Raw genomic sequence first — 14,715 nt, forward strand, 5'->3', positions numbered from 1 at the left:
CAAAACACATCAAAGCGGATATCAAATGATAAGTCAGTAGGACAAAAAATATATATGGCACTTGATAGGCTGGTATTAGTAAGTTAATGAAAACAGAATTCTGCTATTTGGGCAAGTTTCACTGGGGACATCACTGACAAAAAATCAAGACTCTTAAACCTTAGTCCCTCAACAACAGAGCCTGATGTGACACACGTACAACCTCAAATGGGTACTTTATCTTTGTCATCATATGGTATCTAATTCTAAAACTATATGGACTCTTCTAGCATGACTGGTAACAGCAGAGAAAGCTATTAGAGGGGGGAAAGCTTTCCTGCTTTTGGATGGTTACCTACAATGTACGAAGATGTATGGCTTCAATAAACACAGGAAAAGGAATTCACAATAACAGTAAGACTATGATTAAAGAATAACAAATGTGAATTCTATACTGTGATGCTAGGCAAAATGTTAAATTACCAACCACAAACTGGACATAGGAGCATGCAACCAATAAAAGAGCAAAAATGGTAGAATGACATGTTTTTCTGGGACATTAAAAAACTTATTAATACATATATCCTTACCTTTTACTAGGATCTTACATTATTAAAACTGAAAGAAATTTAAAAGTTGATTTATTTTTTGGCATTTATATTAGTATGGAAACGTTTAATTCCAAACAAAAACAGTACTGATAGAAAATTCTTCTTTCTATTTTGGTTAATGAAATGTTCAAAATACATGCAAATATATTTTTGTCAACATCATTCCTTTAAACAGAGCCAGAATACATTGTATCCTATTTCTTTACTCATTATATAATATAAACATCATTTGCATTAATCTTCAAATAAAATATCTGTTGCCTACTAACAATTGTAAAAGGAAACGCTAACTATAATAATTCTGAAAAACTTTTTCAACTGAAATATCTTGTTTATAAAAATGTAGAATTATTCTGAATCACATTCACCCTTGACATGGCTTCTTCTACACTCTCTCTTGGATTGATCCCTGCATTCTTCCAATTATTTGAAAACCTATTTTAAGCAGAATGCTGAACTGGACATATGAGCATCACCCTCCTCTAGGTTTTCATAACTTGACACTTGAGTCAACTGTTTCCTTGTTGATCTTCCTGCATCTCGCCTCCTCCCAGAACCTGCTCACCCAGCCATCAGCCTCAAACACCACTTTCTCCTTCTCAGTCTAGGAAGATGTCCTACTGTCACCACATCACATCCTCTATATTCTACCCAGATTTCGAGGTCCTCTATAATTTGCATACCCCTGTCTCTACCCAACTCCACATTCTACTCCCAAAAATTGATCTTTGGCTGCAGCCCATTCTAAGTCCTGCTCTCCATGACTCAGCTTAGAACCTACCTCTTTGGTGAAGAGAGTAGAAATCACAGTACTTAGCGTACATTCCCTGACCATTTCTAACATACTGATCCTTTCCACCTCTCTCTAGGCACTTACCATCTGTGAAAATAAGCTCTTCAAAAATATGGCTGTGCAGAAAAGAGTTAATATAGCATACCTGACCGCTATCGTTTGAAAGTCCTGATTATAAGGTTGGCTCTTGGCTGGCATCTAAGAACTTAGATTTCAGGAAGGTTCCCACCACTGATGAGTGCATAAATTGTGCAAACAACATGGTCTATGCTGAACACCTGCTTTCTTGCTCTGGGTATGGAATGTGGTATGTGCCTGGCAGGGGGTGCCTACGTGACCAGTGCTGGGTGCTGAGTCTCTAACGAGCCTCCCTGGTTGGCAACATTTCATGAGTGTTGTCGCAGCTCGTTGCTGGGGGACTCAGGCACATCCTGTGTGACTCCACTGGGAGGGGACTCTTGGAAACCTGCACCTGGTGTCCTCTGGACTCGCCCGTGCGCCAATTCCCTGTGCTGATTGTGCTGTGCAGTCTTCCGCTGGAACATCACAGCTACGAGCGCCACCACATGCTGAGTCCTCTGAGTCCTCCTAGCGAATCACTGAACCCGGGGTGGTCTTGGGGACCCCTGACACAATTGCTGCTGTTCACTAACTCTTTAGAGCTATGGCTGTGTGTGTGTGTGTGTGTGTGTGTGTGTGTGTGTATGATTAGATTAGAGTCCATTCAACAAGCATTTTGAAAGACAGACTATATGAAAGGCAATAGGGGGAGACATGACGCTAATGAGGCACCCTCTGTCCTCAAGGAGTTGATCGACTATTTGGGGAAATAGGAAGGTAAACAGCAACAGTTAGAGACCAAATGAAACAAGAGCTAAAGAGGGGGCTTTGGTAAGGCTTTACAGTGGGTCATAAAAGGAAAGCAGGGTTTAATAAGAAAAGAATGGGGATCAGGAGGCTATTTCTAGCCGAAAGAACGTCAGGAACAAAGACAGAAATACATGAAAACGGGCTTCCCTGGTGGCGCAGTGGTTAAGAATCCGCCTGCCAACGCAGGGGACATGGGTTCGAGCCCTGGTCTGGGAAGGTCCCACATGCCGCGGAGCAACTAAGCCCGTGCGCCACAACTACTGAGCCTGCGCTCTAGACCCTGCAAGCCACAGCTACTGAGCCCGTGTGCCACAACTACTGAAGCCCGTGCTCCACAACAAGAGAAGCCACCGCAATGAGAAGCCCATGCACCGCAACGAAGAGTAGCCCCCGCTCACCACAACTAGAGAAAGCCCGCGCGCGTAGCAACAGAGACCCAATGCAGCCAAAAATAAAAGAAATAAATTTTTAAAAAATACATGAAAACATATATTATGCTCCAAAAAACAGGGTGCATGGAAAAATGTGGTTAGAAAGGCAGCTTAGGGCTGGACCTGGCTAACAAGTCTGGTCTCTTTTTTTATAGGCAACAGAATCCTTGGAAGGTGTCTGCACAAGAGTGATATGACTCAGACTGTGTTTTGGGACAATAACTGTGTTACTAGTGAAGGGACGGATTAAGCAAATCACAGGAGGCAAGGGAGCAAGTTAGAGGCTCCGAAGATTCCCCAAACAGACCAGGAATACCTAAGAATGTAGCATACAGTAAAGGTGGCATTTTCAATCAGTGGGGAAAGGACAAATTACTCAATACGCAGTGTTAGAAAAATTGACTATCTACTGGGAAAAAAATCAGATCCTGCCCTTATATTGTATTGTAAAAACAAATTCTAAAAGGAACAAGTATTTATATGTTGAAAAAAGTAACCATAAAACCACTTAAAGGAAACACAGTAAGGAATTTTTATAAGCATAAACATGATAGGAAATCTAAAAGCCACATAGGATTAACTTGACAGGTTCATGAAAATTTACAAGTTCTGTAATGTAAAAGCCACCATAAACAGCCAACTAACATGAAATAAATAGGAGCAAAATATATGATACGTTAATACCCTCAGTAAATCAAGAGCTCTTAAAAATCAGTAAGAAAAAGTACCAACCCTCAACAGAAACACTGGTAAAACATAGAACTAAGGAAATTGAGGGAAGAAATACAAATGACAAATATAAAAAATATGTTTGCATCATTAATAATTGAAGAAAGGCAAATGAGAACTATCTCCTGCTGTTAAACTGACAACAGATAATAAAGATTAATAATGTGGAGTGCTGGCTAGGGTGCAGGTAAACAGGCACTTTCATGTACTTCTGGTAAGAACAAAAATGAGTAAAAAGGGAGCTATGGCAAGGTACCAAAATGTCAATGGGCACAGTGGTTTAACGGAAATAATGAAAACCTGTAAACTATCCTGTAGTCATCAACAGACGCTTGGTTAAGTAAGTCAGTAATCATCAAACTGGGTTACACATACCCTTAGGGGTATATGAAGACTTTCCAGTGAGTATGTGGGTACAGACAGTTTGGAGGGAATCAATTTCCAGATCTTCACATTCTCGATGTTTGCTTTCCAAAATAACCTGCCTGTTCAATCGGTTAAGGCTGATTCCCTACCTCCCACTTTTACACTAGGAAGATACACCTTCTCATCCTGAATCTTAGTACTTTGCATTACCTGGGGACCCCCCCCCCAAAAGAGGAGGAAATTGGAAATACTGGTGACGGTGCCAAGAAAGTGAACCAACCCTAGCAGCTAGTAATAAATAGCATACTTCTGCAAGTCAGATGCTTTCCATTTCTTTGCTTTCGTTTAATTGTAGGAGGACAAAATCAAGCTGTCAGTAAAAGAACATTCAAAATACTTTTTGAGGATAGATCACTAAGTGACTTTTTGGCCTATAATTCAGAGTGAGTCCAAAGAACGGAGTGGCATTGCTATAATAAAAGTTCTTTCACTCCCATCTATACAATCATATAAACAAGGTTTCTCAGGACTTACATTTATAAAAAGAAAAAATGGAATTGATAATTGAACACTATTATTCTACTACTACTAAGTAATATTTATCTATGAATACCCGAACTAATTGAAAAGAGAAATGCATTTCCAATAAAACTTCTGTCTGATCAATACTTAACAAAATCTGTAATACATTTACGTTATTTTGATCAACTGTAATGGTCATTCAATCCAGAGGAAATATTTAACACCTAATAGTCACAGAAATCTATTAATATTATGTGTCAAATTTGATTTGGTGAGCAATAAAAGACTTTCAAAGATAAAAGTCTATGGGGCAAACAGAATGGAATCCAAATTCAAGGCAAAAAAAAGGAATGATGTAAAATTTCCCACTTGTTAAAACAGCTCGTCTGCATACTTTAAAAAATGGATGTTAGTTACCAAATTCCTGTGGTGTGCAGGTTCACCGAAGAGATTTAAAACAATGATGTAACAGTTTTATTTAAGACTCTCTATTTATAATATGCCAGAAATTCTACCCTTTATAACAAGTTAAACTTATGATTAAAAAGTATTAGATACCAACCTAAAAATGTACAAGGAGGTAGATAATTTTTCATAATTTTAGGGTATGTAAGCAAAAGAGGTTTGAAAAGCACTGAAATAAATAAGACATCCATAGAGTGGAATGATATGCGGCTATTAAAATGAATGAATTGGATGGAGCAATGGATGAGTGATACAAATAAGAACACCTGGGACAATCGCAGTCAGAAGGAAAACTGGGAGGGTTAGTATGACAAGTTTCTAGCTTGGCTGGCTAGCTGTGAGAGCTACAGACCCTGAGGAGATATCAGTGGTCTGGGGAGGAGAGCAAGTGCGATTTTATTTTTAACAGCTTTACTGAGATATAACTCACATACCATACAGTTCACCCATTTAAAGTGTACAACTCAATGGTTTTTAGTGTATTCACAGAGTTGTGCAACCATCACAATAATCACTTCTTTTGTGCCCCAGCATCCTTCAGCTCGAGGGACACAGCAGCAGTATAACAGGTTCTTGCTGATTCATCTGATCTGGGTTCCTGTTCTGTCTTTGTACCGCATGACTTTCATGGTTTTTTTCAACCCCAAAAGCCATGAATCCCGGTCTCTATCTTCCTTCTCACAGTATCTTTCTGCTCTCTCCTTTCCCCCTTTCTATCCAGGGGCAGAGCTCTGGCAGGCCCCGAGCTGACAGGTACCTGGGGACTACTGGAGAGTCTAGGATGCTGAGGAACTCCACGTTTTCCTGACCAAACACACAATTGCTAAAAGTTTTTCAGAGGCAATGTTCCCAGCGGGGGCTTCATGAATTCTGAATAGGTTCTCCATCCTAGTCTGGTACATAGTCAGACCCTCAAGAGTTTCTGAAAACTTTCTATGATGAGCAGAGAATATTTCGTGGGGGTGCTTGTGAATGACAGTGGATAAAAGACAAGCTTCTTTCCAGGGGGTAACAGACATTTCTCCCATCTCCTCATCTTCCACCCCAAGCACAGAATCCAAGAGAAAGGAAACATAATAAAATGGAATTTGCGTGCCAGAATGGGGTTAATATGACAAGTGCATGATGAATGAGGAGGAAGCATTTTAGTTCTGTACTTTACTAATACTGCTTGGGAATCTTACTACTTTGTAGGCAGCTAGGGAGCTACTTCAGTTTTAGGGTAAATGGACAAGAGGACATGTCAGCGGCACATCTAGGATCTCCCCAACTCTTCCCGGAAGCTGTTTGGCACTGGACACAAGAAGCACATGTCTGATGGCACAGTAACCAGACTGTACTATAGATGAACATTATAAGAAATTCAAGCCATGACTGATCAGCCCAGACATTTCAATATGGTGGGGGAGTGAGGAATCCAGACAAGACCAGTCTAAATTTTCCTGCTGGACTTTGAGGCATGTGGAAATACATAGGTTCATATCTAATTTCAGGTTCAAGAAGTTCCAGGACACCTAGATTAATTAATTAACCATGCATCCTTAATCTAGTTGGTGGTCTAATAATGAAAACAATGAACTCCTTAGTAGGACAAAAAGCCAAAGCAGGGTACAGATGCTGCCTGGACTAAGACTTCTCTCCAGGGCAGGACCTTCAAAGTTCCCCCCCAAAGCTAAAGCTTGGGATGAAGCAACACTGGAAGAAACCAAAGATTCCAGGCCTTCACCTCTTTTCTTTAGGGCATGAAAGCCAAGGTAAAATGGAGTTATAGGTCTAAATTGTCAGTCTGTACATATGGAATGGGATTCCAGGGTAGCACAATACTACTAGGACAGCTCTAAGGCCAAGTAAGCCGTAAGTACCTTAGTTCACGGTTTGCAGGGCAGAAATAGAGACACAGATGTAGAGAACAAACGTATGGACACCAAGGGGGGAAAGTGCTGGTGGGGGGGGGTGGGGGGATGAATTGGGAGACTGGGATTGACATGGATACACTAATATGTATAAAATAGATAACTAATAAGAAAAAAAAAGTACCTTAGTTCAGACCTTGGCAGAAACAGAGCAGATGTGATGCCTCATTCCTTTCCCTAAAGGTTAGGAGAGTGTGGAGCCCAACTGTTCAGAAGGGTGCTAATAGTAGGGTGCCTGATTTCATGCCATGCTCATAGAGGTGGGCCTAGTTGAAACACAAATCTATACAAAGCCTGGCTATGCCTTGCTTGCAGGTACTGACAGTAGCCAGGCTGGAAAAGCTCATGTCAAACTAGCTACAACATGAACATCTATGAAGCAGCATCCAGAATGGTAGACCCAAGAAAAAGAGTAGTAGACACTGGTTCTTTAAAAATCTAGTGTGTGGCGATGACTTCTAAAGCTCTCAGTTGGCAGCAAAAGGCAAGAGGAAGGCGAGGCTGTGATCTGCCCAGGACCCTAACTGCAACTGCTACATTCTAGATACAAAAAGCCTAGGCCCTAAAGCCTGGAGACCCATAGCAGGTTGTGGCTCTTTCTAGGACACACTTGTTATGTCCTACGATGAAGGCTTGATGTCTGGTTTCTACTGGTTGTTAAGTGAGGCTGGCGGGCAATGTGGTCTGGAAGAACTGGGCAGCCAGGAGGAATGGGGCAAGCTGAGGCAAAGAAAAGGATGAGGAAATGGAGCAAGTTCAATGAGCATATAGAAACTGCAGGCTGAGGCAGACAGTCAAGTAAGCACTCAGGAGCCCCAAATCATCTAAAGAAGAGAGGTAAAAATGGAGCTAAATGAAGCTAACAATCAAAGTTCAGCACAGAGCTAACAGAAGAAAAACACACAATATGTACCTGAAACCCAACCTCGCAATTGAGGAAAAGGCTTGCCTCACCCTTCCTCCTCAAGTGGGGATCAATGACCAGCTTCCTTGAGAACAGCCGGGCTGCCACCTGTGACTGGGGATGAATGCCTAGAAGATCTGCTGCAAAGAAACTTGCCACATGAGACAGGAAGAGAAGCAGCACCTTGGTCCAACATAGGGAGGTGTATGAGAGGGGAAAATGACTCCAGTTACATTCATGTTTTTAAACAAGAGATAGCTTTCCTAACACCAAAAGTGATATACACAGTGAAACTGAAAACCTCTTTTAAGGCACTCAGTTAAAATTGAGGGGTGGGAGAGGTTAGAGAAGATATTCTATTCAACACTAAAACTTCAAAAAAAAATCAGTTGTCAACTCCATTCTACTGGTCCATCTTTTGAAAAATAAGTTTTACTAAAATCACTAAGTAAGCTCAGTGTAAAGTCTTCACAAGCATGAATATTTATGGGAACACTGAAGGTTAGAAAATGTATAAAACCACAATTAGATTATTTGATAGCAACACTAGATATACATCATCTACTCAGAAGAAAATATTAGCCCCAAACTATTAACAAAAATGAGTCAAAAATTGACAAACATGCCTCAACAAATGTAATGCTATTGTTCTCATTTAAAATATAATTTGCAGACGTTATTTTTATATGATATTTATGCTGCATTTTCAAATACCAACATGGTGAATTTAAATAAAATCAACCCACAACTAAAAGAGTATGCAATCCAAATTATCAAGTAATGAAACTTTTTATTAATAGTTAGAGTTAGCATATAGTAGTGACGGTTGCACAGCACTGTGAATGTAATTAATGCCACTGAATTGTATAAAGATGGTTAAAATGGCAAATTTTATGGTATATATATTTTATCACAATTAAAAAACATAAATGAATGGGAAAAAAAGAAAAGTTAGTGTATTTTGTAATTATGTACCCTTTTTATGTAGTCAGTTCAATATTTTTTGGTACCTAGAAAATTCACATTGTATCAGGCTAAAATATATCAGCTAAAAGTCTTTACCTGATTTTCCATCTCAAAGATTAACCATACAACAGAAATTCTAAAGTAAAAAGTTCAAACAGCTAGCATATTCAAAGTATTTGAGGTATAATAGCTAAGGCATTCTTCAATTATCATGCAATAAGAACACTGATATCTAGGTTGTTTCTTAAGTCAAAATTACATTACAAACTGAATTTATCTATTAAACATAGATACTTTAGGAGTTCAAAAGTCAGTCAACATTTTTAAATGATCATAATCCAACTAACCTTTTTTTTCCTCAGTAATCTTTCTCTGAATTTATTAGTGATAAATCCGCTTGGACCAGCAAACCGTAAACGCTGATATTTAGCCTGAATGCACAAGCTCTTCTGTACTAGGCCTGATTTATACTGGGGCTGAAATGTGCCACCTCTAAGGTTGGTCTGTAAAGGAAAAAAAAAATTAAATGTTAAAACTATAGCTTCCAAGTCTATTTTATTAGTATAAGAAAGGGGAAAAGGTCTGGAACTTAGAGCTGCCCTTAATTCTAGGTACTACAGATATTTAAAGGGAAAAGGTTAATGATGGTAATAAAGCATGTTTTCCTCAAACTAGCTTCCTAGTTCATTTTGTATAATAATAACTTAAAAAATATTTTATATAAATGAATTTTTTAAACTATTAAGTTAAATTTTGAAATTCTTGAAATTTATCGTACTAAGAAAAAGACAACTTTAAAAACCTCAGAATTATCCTTCTGATTCATAGTGAAGTATATCAAATCCCAACTGGGTGGGGAAAGACATTAAGTATCAACATCTATTTAAGAATCAAAAACTCTCTTGGAACTTCCCTCGTGGTCCAGTGGTTAAGAATCCACCTTCCAATGCAGGGGACGAGGGTTCGATCCCTGGTTGGGGAACTAGGGTCCCACATGCCGTGGGGCAACCAAGCCCACGTGCTGCAACTACTGAGCCTGCGCTCTAGAGCCCACGCTCCACAACTAGAGAGATGCCCATGCACCACAATGAAGAGCCCGTGTGCTGCAATGAAAGATCCCGCATGCTGCAACTAAGACCCGACACAGCCAAAGAAATTTAAAAAATTGAAAAAAAGAATCAAAAACTCTCTTAACTTTACTCTTGCCAGTACCTTTTTTTTTAATATTTATTTATTTATTTGGGTGTGCCAGATCTTACTTGTGGCATGTAGGATCTAGTTCCCTGACCAAGGATCGAACCTGGCCCCCTGCATTGGGAGCATGGAGTCTTAGCCACTGGACCACCAGGGAAGTCCCTCTTGTCAGTACTTTTGAGTCAGTCTTTCTTTACCATAAAAATCCCACTACAGCACATATTTTCAAGATAAGAGCTATACGTAACGAGACATTTCCTGACCTGCATACTGCCCAATATTACAATAGACATAGAGGACAATGAATATTTGTGTGTGTCCCATGTGGGACATGTACAAATGGTATCTTACAAAGGAGTAATTATAAAAATTAAGTAGATTCTTCTTTCCACAATGATTTAACAAATGGGCATGTTATGCATAATGACACACAAAAGTTTATTAAAAAGTATTTATGCCAGGCCTGTTTTCCAATTATTTTCTTAAGACTACAAACAATTTCAGGTAAAACAGAATTATAATGAGACACTATAATTTTGTTAAAACTATCTGCACCAACTTGATACATCAGGGCTAATCTTGAGATTTACATTGCCCATTTTTACATATCTAATAAGGTGATTACTATCTGGCTTTGAATTAGTACAATTTATGTAAAAAGTAAATTGTAATGAAAGAGCTCCTTTTCTTAGGAAGGATTATCTCTTCCCCCTGCTTTACTATAAAGAATTGTGAATTTTGAAACAACCATATAACATTACACAGCTTTAAATGATTGGTCAAGAGGAAAGGTTAATGCACATATTTTGAACATTTTTTAAATAAGTTAATGTTAAAGACCTTTCCCTTAAGGAGAATGGGTAACAGGAAATAGATCTTATAACAGTCTTAGAAAAATTACTACAATTGACTATATCTGACCAATGAGAAGTGCAACATGTAGGAAACACTTAAATCTGAATGCCCACCTACACTGTCTCTAAGTTATACAGACGTTACATTTTTAGTTGATTTTATGCTTCATTACTTAAGAGATTAAAAGATGGTATAAAACATGTTTTTTAAAAAAATATTTATTTATTTGGTTGCGCCGGGTCTTAGTTGCAACACGTGGGATCTTTGTTGTGGCATGTTTTAGTTGCGGCATGCAGACTTCTTAGTTGTGGCATGCATGTGGGATCTAGTTCCCAGACCAGGGATCGAACCCAGGCCCCGTGCATTGGGAGTGCGGAGTCTTACCCACTGGACCACCAGGGAAGTCCCAAAACATGTTTATACAGTCTATGGCCCTAGCTATTTTTGAAAACCTAATGTCACACATGCTTTTAGGTACATGAACCACTGGCTAAAAATGTTATCTATGCAATGGCTACAAATTGTGTTACTCCCACTGAAAAAACAAAATCTTTTTTTTTTTTTTGGCCCCACCGCGCAGCTTGTGGGATCTTAGTTCCCTGACCAGGGATTGAACCCGGGCCCTCACGGTGAAAGGGTGGAGTCCTAACCACTAGACGGCCAGGGAATTCCCTGAAAAAAATCTTTTGACATCAAGAATTTTGACTCAGGAAGCCAAGGTATTAACAGAAGATCACTCAAGTACACTCCTAGTCTATGGTTTGGAGATCATTTATACTACCTTTCTGCTCATACTAACGTCCTCCTAATGAGCTAACTACTCTAGCCAGACTGCCTGCTACTTTCACCAAAAAAAACTCAGGTTCTTGGGCTTCCCTGGTGGTGCAATGGTTAAGAATCCGCCTGCCAATGCAGGGGACACGCGTTCGAGCCCTGGTCCGGGAAGATACCACATGCCGCGGAGGAACTAAGCCCGTGCGCCACAACTACTGAGCCTGCACTCTAGAGGCCGGGAGCCACAACTACTGAGCCTGTGCGCCTAGAGCCCGTGCTTCTCAAGAGAAGACACCGCAGTGAGAAGCCCGCGCACCCTGTGCACCGCAGTGAAGAGTAGCCCCCGCTCGCCGCAACTAGAGAAAGCCTGCACGCAGCAACAAAGACCCAAGGCAGCCAAATAAATAAATAAATAAATAAATAAATAGGTTTAAAAATAAATAAATAAATAAGTAAATAAATAAAAAATACAAAAAACCCCCAAAACAGGTTCTTTTCTTTTCTTTTTGGGGGGAGGGGAAAGAGACACTGTAGAGTGGAAAAATATGAAAAAAGGACCTATCATAAGCACGAAATTCAGTCAAAATGGATTTAAAAAGCACCTCAGCTTATGAGAGCAAGGAGAGAGAAACACAATACTTTGCACTATAATTCTTATTCCATATGTCTGGGGGATGAAGTGTTCTGGAAAAACAAACATGTTCATTGATTAAAAGTATCACTGACATCAGACATAGCTGTACAAATAATTAGAATGTGATGAAATATGCTTTAACAAAGCATGTTGGACCAGAGTCTTTCTCTGATGATCCAGAAGGCCTCTGAGGGTTGTGTGTCTATGGGAAGGGTTTTTCAATCACTGAATCCTGGAGAAGGCTCTATAGCTATGCGCTTACATCTTAGAGGTAAAGAGGCAGGCTTAAAGGGAAGGTCTGGGACCTTGCCCACCTCTCCACCTAGAGCCACTCCATCTGGATCTGCTTTATGCGTTTGAGTTTCCATGTAATATTTGAAAAAGGGTTCCACTGGTAAAAAAAATATTTGAAAATCAAGTCCTGAGGAAAGGGGTCATCATTAACCTGATTACAGTTAACTATAATCCAGAAATACTAATTTAAAGCTACTATTTGAAATATAACAAAAAGAGCTTTTAATTTACTAACACTTAGAACATTATGTTCAAAGCAAACACCCAAAGCTAGAATTAGATGGAGAATAACACTCTACCTTAAAAGTTCTTCTAAAGCCTCTTGTATTTTGATGGTTTCCCTCAATTCCAAATGGTTTGTGAGTAATGACGTCTTTTCTCTGCATAGTATGATAATTCTGCATGAAAAAAGTATTAGTATGGTTAATATACTTTAAATTTTATTTTTAAAAGTTCATTTTACCATTCAAAAAATACATGTTTTTTGTTTGTTTGTTTGTTTGTTTTTGGCCACACTGTGCGGCATGTGGGATCTTAGTTCTCCGACCAGGGATCAAACCCACTCCCCCTACATTGGAAGCACAGAGTCTTAACCACTGGACCACCAGGGAAGTCCCCCCAAAATACACGTTTTAAATGCATGGGATTAAGAACACAAAACATGTAGCATGTAGCTTAGCTGTATGAACATACACACATCTTCCTTCATGTAACCCATGCTAGATTGTGAGGGGTTGGTTTAATTCATGAATGTGAGAAATACAAAATACATACTCCTGTATAACACAATGGGTGACTTTTAGAAAATGGACTGTAAATCTAGTATTTATTCAGGCATCCAGAAGAGAAACAAACCCATTATTACTAGGAGTTGCTAAAGAGTTGCCACTGTCTGAGAACACAAATTCTCAATGCTATAGGAGGCAGGTGCTGCTGAATCAGGTACCTGCTTTGAGTAGATGCTCCTGCCATGACTAGGAAAGTGTCAGAAGGCAGAGTATTAAGACGGTAATTTCAAAGAACCTGAAACCTTTGATGGAAGCAGAAAAGATGGGGCCCATTTTTTTTTTTTAAGAATGCCTATGTTGGGCTTCCCTGGTGGCGCAGTGGTTGAGAATCTGCCTGCCAATGCAGGGGACACGGGTTCGAGCCCTGGTCTGGGAAGATCCCACATGCCGCGGAGCAACTAGGTCCGTGAGCCACAATTACTGAGCCTGCGCGTCTGGAGCCTGTGCTCCGCCACAAGAGAGGCCGTGACAGTGAGAGGCCCGCGCACCGTGATGAAGAGTGGCCCCCACTTGCCACAACTAGAGAAAGCCCTCGCACAGAAACGAAGACCCAACACAGCCATAAATGGATACATAAATAAATAAATAAAATTTTAAAAAAAAAAAAAGAATGCCTATGTTGCGTTCTAGCAGAACTGACTATTCTGTGAAGATTAAATGTTAGTATGCATATGATAACATTCTTGGTACAATATTTACACGTTGTGGGCATCCACGCAGGCTGATTTTCCTCCATTCAGGAAGCCATTCGATCAAATAGGAAGCATCTTTTCAGTCAGCATTAATATGGGTCACACTTCATCATCAGGTGAGGGGATGGGATCATTGGTGGTGGGTTCCTGGGGGCTGCTCTGTCTATTCCATTTACCAGTGCACCCCGATGGGATGTGTGCAGCTTAGTACCTAAGCTTTGTCTCAGACTCCCAACTCACACTCTATACTCGACTTGGGGTTTGGACTGGGAGTCAGTCCTTGAAGCCAGCTCCCACTTAGATCCCGCCCACAGGGACACTGGAGGGAGACTGGAAGGCTGGAAGAGAGGAGGCGGGGTTGCTCCTTCCTGTACGCTTGTTGTTCTGCTTTTCATCCTGGCAGTGGTCCTTTGGTTCAGCCTCCAGTTTGTTTGTTGTTGTTTTGACACAGCCAGCTCCAGCTGGGCAGCCCCCACTCCTCGGAGGTCCACACCCAGCTCACAGCGGCCTTTCTCTAAGCTTCTAGAGCTCTACGCTTTCTTCCCTAAAGGTGGTGGTTGCTTCCTTTGGTTTTTTAATTATTTTTATTTTTATTTATTTTGGGCTGCGTTGGGCGTTCGTTGCTGCATGCGGGCTTTCTGTAGTTGCGGCGAGCGGGGGCTACTCTTTGTTGAGGTGCACGGGCTTCTCATTGTGGTGGCTTCTCTTGTTGCGGAGCACAGGCTCTAGGCGCGTGGGCTTCAGTAGTTGTGGCACGTGGGCTCAGTAGTTGTGGCTCACGGGCTCTAGAGTGCAGGCTCAGTAGTTGTGGTGCACGGGCTTAGTTGCTCCGCGGCATGTAGGGTCTTCCCGGACCAGGGCTTGAACCCATGTGCCCTGCATTGGCAGGCAGATTCTTAACCACTGCGCCACCAGGGAAGCCCGATGGGGCCCAG

The 14,715-nt window shown here is 40.5% G+C and overlaps 1 protein-coding gene across 10 annotated transcripts in view; it reads right to left on the reverse strand.

Moving 5' to 3' along the window:
* Window positions 1-14,715, reverse strand: part of BCLAF3 (BCLAF1 and THRAP3 family member 3) — a 64,853-nt gene that overhangs the window by 1,219 nt on the left and 48,919 nt on the right. For 9 of the 10 annotated variants that reach the window (XM_057538613.1, XM_057538612.1, XM_057538609.1 and 6 more), the window contains 2 exons: window positions 12,600-12,698; window positions 8,897-9,052 (listed from right to left, as the gene is read on the reverse strand). In XM_057538613.1, the coding sequence (XP_057394596.1) occupies window positions 8,897-9,052; window positions 12,600-12,698 (255 nt within the window). Of the gene's footprint in view, window positions 1-569; window positions 598-8,896; window positions 9,053-12,599; window positions 12,699-14,715 lie in introns of all 10 variants that reach the window. The other variant, XM_057538610.1, reaches the window with a different exon arrangement.

The sequence above is a fragment of the Balaenoptera acutorostrata genome, chromosome X, assembly GCF_949987535.1.
Source record: "Balaenoptera acutorostrata chromosome X, mBalAcu1.1, whole genome shotgun sequence".
In the NCBI taxonomy this organism is placed as follows: domain Eukaryota; kingdom Metazoa; phylum Chordata; class Mammalia; order Artiodactyla; family Balaenopteridae; genus Balaenoptera; species Balaenoptera acutorostrata.